General features: G+C 37.3%; 1 protein-coding gene across 1 annotated transcript in view; it reads right to left on the bottom strand.

The window, feature by feature from the left end:
- Positions 1–2,471: 2,471 nt before the first annotated feature.
- Positions 2,472–6,000, bottom strand: part of B3GALT1 (beta-1,3-galactosyltransferase 1) — a 605,805-nt gene continuing 602,276 nt past the window's right edge. Inside the window, exon 5 of the mRNA XM_077151945.1 lies at positions 2,472–3,943. Within this exon, the coding sequence (XP_077008060.1) occupies positions 2,734–3,714 (981 nt within the window). The 5' untranslated portion in view covers positions 3,715–3,943 and the 3' untranslated portion in view covers positions 2,472–2,733. The remainder of the gene's footprint in view (positions 3,944–6,000) is intronic.

The raw sequence follows: 6,000 nt of genomic DNA, 5'->3' as shown, positions 1-6,000 counted from the left end.
TTGTCAGAAAATTAACAAAAGTAGAAAATGAGAGCTTTTTCTTGACCACTTGACTTAAACATTTTTTTGAACATTCAAAAAACGAAGAGCAAACATGCTTAAAGCTGTTGAAACACTGGACAAGATGGCCTTGCTTTGTCAAGCTCCATGCAGAAGAAAATGTTACATAGCAAGCAGATTCTGGCTCTACTACATACAACTGGGGAGAAGGAAAAGAAGTCTTTAAAATATACACATGTAGTCTTTGATGAATATTTACATGTTTGTCACATGGGTACTATATAGCCTAAAAAAAGCCAGGAAATAGTTCTTTAAGACACATGATTCTCTGATTTTTGCTCCTTTTTAAGATTAGGGCTCTATTTATAATGTATAAGCACACATTTAGAAGACAATTTATAGATGTACAAATGAAGTTTACAATGTGCAAGTCCTTGACACCGAAAGTGGCTTGACTGAGCACGGGGCAGATGCAAGGCAATGGGATGAGATGGAGGCTTGATTCTGTTGCACAGTTGAAAAGGTGAATCAAGTACAAAGTCAGGAGACTTTTCCAGTGATCAGAAGTCACAGCAGTTGAGGTTACAGGGCTGGATGGCGGCTCATCTTCTATTGATCCAGCTCTCCCCAGGCTACCTAATGCTATTGTCCTATCAAAATCAGCAATCCTACTGATCAGAATGCAGACATATTAATGGATGGGAAGTTCTGTCTCATACTGGGTTCCTTGGGTCTGGGGATGAGAGATCAAGTGTTTTCAAGAAATATGCCATGACTTCCATTTGTTCATTTTGTCTATGTGTTTGCTATTAACTTCTCTGGGGACTTGCAGGAGTCAGATTAACAAAAAATAAGGTTTGCTGTCTTTCGATTGTGGGACTTTCTTTGAATGAAAACACACAGGAGTTTACTAATGAATGGTAGAAGGTCTGCAGCTTATAGGTTGTGAAACATATGCTGAATACCTGTTCTTCTACTCAAGATGGACTAGCTCTGCTCATTCTCAAAGTTCTTAGAGAGGACTCAGGTCAAATGTTTCTTGAATTCTAGGTTGACCTTGATGCATTTTGCAAAGCAAGTGTTTCACTTACTGTAATATACCACCCTCACAGAGGCTCCTCCCCAAAGAAAGGCAGCTAACTTCACGTTCAGCAACCTGGGATATAAAAGCAATGTATGAAATAATAACTTACTTGCCGAAGCCAGAAGAAATGACAGAGTAATTGAAGTTTCCCCAAACTTCTAACTTAATCTCATGGAAAAGTCAATACCTTAGAAGAATCAGGCCAACTGGATCACAGTTGATCTTTATCTTGACAGATTTTATATTAAGATGATGTTACTGCCATTGATGACCGTTATTGTAATTATTGTAATAATTTTATTATTTAGGACAATGCATGATATATTTCATTACATAGCACCTTTAAAATAAGGATCTCAAAATATTTAGCAATGCAATTTGTTCTCACAGTACCCAGGAGGTAGGTGGTTTTCTACAGCCATTAAATACATGAGCGTATTGAAGCAAAGCAAGGCTAAGATGCCTACCTCTCATTAAACAATGAGCATGATGGCGCCAATAGGACCCAAACCCAGGATGCCCTGTCCTTTCTTCCCCGAACCTCAATCACAGTAGCCTGAGAACACCACATAACATCATTGCTAAAGGCATCCGGATGTTTTTGCTGTAGGAGAGTATTACATTTATTAATTGTAAGGGCAAATCTTTTAGTAAATTTAGTACCTGCTAAAGATTTTATCACTTGCTTTGCAAAAGTGTGGGACGGGCGTCTTGCATTATTGCTAAGCTTATGTTAATTATGATGCACGCTTAAATTTGTATTTTCTGAGTGTGATTTTATGGTTCTGGCCTCCTACCAATTTATTTTCTACCCATAGAGACATGTGTCTGCATGATCCAGAAACTCTGAAATGCACTTATATTGGAATAGAAGGTGGACATTATATTTGGCAAAGTCTCCTTGGAGGCATCATGTAATGTTTGTTCTGAAAGAGCAAAAAAATAAAAATAAAAAAACCTCTTTTATTTTGTTAAGCAGCATTATTTACAAACAATCCACCTGCTGACCACATGTTTAATCCTTTGATGAGCAAGCAGAGTTGACTCTCAACCATACAGACTATTTGATTCTCAACTTTAAATTTCCATTTATGTATTTATTTTCTCTCTGCCAACACTAAGTTCATTTCTTGGTTGGACCACAAATACTGCACATATTACATGGCAATATATGTAAAAATTCAATGTAACAATAACACACACACAATATTAATAACCACATCAAGTGTGTCTTCATGAGTGTACATCACTTCCAATTTTTTTTAAGGTTATTTACTTTTTTTCAGAGATAATATGAAGACATTACTATGATCTTCAGTTTCTCAGAACCAGATTTTTATCTCAGATGTACAGTAACTGACTTATATAAATTCTAAAAGTTGTTTGGATCTTGCTTTTTGAGATAAATGGCAATACCTTAGGACCTGAGAGAAAGCTGGCCCTTCTAACTCATGTATTCGTTCTATTACCAGAGCCTAACATTTGTAAATTGGTAATCAAGCATAGGAACTAAGAGCAGGAAGAAAAAATTTTTACAAAACCCCTTCACTGATTCATTTCCCCTGGTGACACCTAAAAAATACCAATACCTTAGGCCCCATTTCTTTAAAAAAAAAAAAAAAAGAAGTGTATTTATATTGGTAAAAATCCTAACATCTGAGATGTTTCTTGCTCGACATGTCATTCCAGATTCTGTGCATTTCTTCCGGTGAGATCTGATGCACCGTGATAACTCTGCGATACCTACACAAACTATAGGCCATTTTCCAGTGATTAAAGCCACTGTTCTGGAAAGGATGAATGCCCAGCTTTCGAAGACACAATCCCACATATACATCTTCAAGGTGAAGCAGCCTTGTGTGGAGTGAGGTCTTGTAAATGAGTTCAGCCACATCAGCCGAAAAGATATAGCCAGTCCCCGAACAGAACGGTGGATAGTTACTGTCTGGGTACAAATCTCTGGGCATATACCACTTACTACGGACGTCCCGTATGGGCCCTCCATTGATGACATAGCCAGTAAAATATCGTCTTCTTGGCTTGGTAGTAGGCTTTAATAGTTTATAAATAAGGTTGTCCATGTTTACAAAAATGTCACTGTCTGTTTTCATGACATACTTGGCTTTTGAACAAAAAGTGGCCACCCATCTCATCCCCATTAATGTTTTGAGGGTAAGGTTATGGTAAGAGTCTATAAAGTCCTCGACAATGATGTCATGGAAGATTTGGCTCTCTTGCTCCACCATCTGATTCAGAACAGGGTCAGCATTCTTGCCCAGGAGGAAGAGAGTGGCTATCTTGATCCCTTTAAAGTTGTTCTCATCTCCCCACGTCTCTCGTATTGCCTGGCGGGCATCAAATTCCTTGTGGGTAGTACTGATGAGGATAACAAGGAAAGGAATGTTTTTCTCACATTTGTTAGGCTCATTTATAAGAAACTCAAAAGAATGTGGGTTTATAGGTCGAGTTCTTATGTTGCCAAAGGTGAAGTTTTTCCTGGCAACCGTTAGGTGGCTGAATGGCTTGGAGCCAGTGTAGGAAGTAGTAGGGCGAGTTATACTCAAGTACCAGAGAGCGCTGGCCCAGCACACAACTGTCAAAACATATAGACAGGAGACCTTTGAAGCCATTGTCTTGAGAGCACGTCTATTCCAAATATTGAATAATATGCCTTTTTGGCACTAGCTTCTTTTCATCTTGCAAAGGCAGCATGTTACTAATGACTCTTAAAGTTCGATAGAAAAGTGAGAGTATGGGATTGTTCATGGGTCTTAGTGGCAGTCTTGCATTTCTGCATTCACTCTACTTTCTTCCAAACGTGATGGAGGGTTCCATGCCTCATGAATCTTCCTCTTAATTCTGCAAAATCAAGAAAGCACAGTTGTTGTTCAGATTTATTTAGTCATTTTTCCTTCTCAAATAAAGGTAATAAAAGTTTAAGGACTACCCACGATTATTAAAATAAACATAATCATTCCTTTGTATCATTGCTGAGAACGTCTTTACTTTCTTTTCCTCTCTCCTTGATAGAAGCTTTTTCTTATGTATATTCATAACCAAATTAACAAATATATAAACTCTAGATGAATAGGAAGTAAAGAGAACGCTAGTAATTAAAACATTCATAGTTTTCCTCCTCTTCCCAAAGGCCTTCTTTGTGGTTAGCGCCTGACACTAAATTCTTCTTTCAAGCTGAAAAGTCTCACACATACCCTCGTATCTCTTTTCCATTTGTCTAGCCTGAGTATTTGTTTGCTTGAATCTGTGGAATCTATTCTGGATATCTCAGTTTTTCTCAAACACTGAATTTAAAAATGTGGCAATCAGCACTACAAAATCATTTCTAATGCTTGTATCTCTCTCTTTGCTGTGACTCGGAATTGACTCCTAACTTTTCCTAATTTTCTCCTGACTTTGGTTCTCACAACTCTTAGTTGCCAATTCCCAGTTTTCTATGAGATCACATATGGGGACCTCCTGCAGGAAACCACCACCCCACTGATTTTTCAGAGAGCTAACCACATTCATTTTGGAGTTGCTCTAAACGGCATTGCTTTTTTTGGTTTTCACCCAAATAGCCCTTTAATGAAATTACACTGGTCCCTTTTAATTATTTTTACTTTGTTACACATGCCTATAAATTTAGCAGGGCTATAATGAAGGAAACAATTGAGATTGGGGAGGCACACAAATTCAGAGAAGATGTGACAGAGCATTTTAATTGGTATTCACATTAAAAAGCTATCCTTAGGATCAGAAAAGTTGGAGAGGACCTGACAATTTAACCTTAGGCTGATAATCTTGGTGGGAGGGGTAACCTTTGAAGAAGAGCACCATCCAACACAGAGCCAATTTACAAAGACTGTGAAAAGTGATTTCTCCATTGGTCTGTTTGTTTTTGTTAGCTCTTGGTACTCCAGGAAATCTTTGTCATATCACTAGCTATATGCAAACTTAAGGAACTGACAGAGCAGGGACTAAATCCCAGAGTTAATACCTTAAAATATTAAAATGTACAATATGCAACAAAAGATTACAAGACAAAGAAACAGGAAATGATGGCCCTTCCAAAGGAACAAGATAAAATGTCAGAAAACATAAAATTTATATATCAGACATTGGAGATACTAAACAAAGACTTAAAAGAAATGATCACTGGTATGCTGAAAGAGCTAAAGGAAAAGACAGAGAAACAACTAAAGATGTCAAGAAAATGATAAATGAACAATATGAGAATATCAATAAGAAGATATAAAATTTAAAAAGGAACCAAATAGAATACTAGAATTGAAGACCACAATAACTGAAATAAAAATCCCTAGAGAATGTCAACAGCAGATTAGAGCTGGCAGAAGAAAGAATCAGTGCACTCAAAGACGAGGCAATTGAAATAATTCAAGCTGAGAGGCAGAAAGAATAAAAAATGAAAAAAGTAAACAGAGCATAAAAGATTTGTGGGATACTATCAGGCATACCAATATATGCATGATGGGTGTCCCAGAAGGTGAAAAAATGAGAGAAAAGGGAAGAAGGAATAGTCAAAGAGACAATGGCAGAAAGCTTCCCAGATATATAATAAACTACATGAACATTCGCACTCAAAAATCCCAATGAGCTCCAAATAGGATAAACTCAAAGAGAATCATGCCCAGACACACTGTAGTCAAGCTGTCAAATGCCAAGAATAAGGAGAGAGCTCTGAAAACTGTAAGAGGGAAACAACATATATGTACAGGGGAGTCCTATTAAGATTAAGTACCATTTTCTCATGAGAAACCATGGAGGCAAAAAGTCAGTGGGGCAAAATATTTAAACAGCTGAAAGAAAATAATAGTCAACCAAGAATTCTATATCCCTCGAGACTGTTTATCAAAAATAATGGATAGGTTAAGACATTCCCAGATAAACAAAAGCTG

This window comes from Tamandua tetradactyla, chromosome 3 (assembly GCF_023851605.1).
Source record: "Tamandua tetradactyla isolate mTamTet1 chromosome 3, mTamTet1.pri, whole genome shotgun sequence".
NCBI lineage: Eukaryota > Metazoa > Chordata > Mammalia > Pilosa > Myrmecophagidae > Tamandua > Tamandua tetradactyla.
This window is presented reverse-complemented; position numbering and strand designations above follow the sequence as displayed.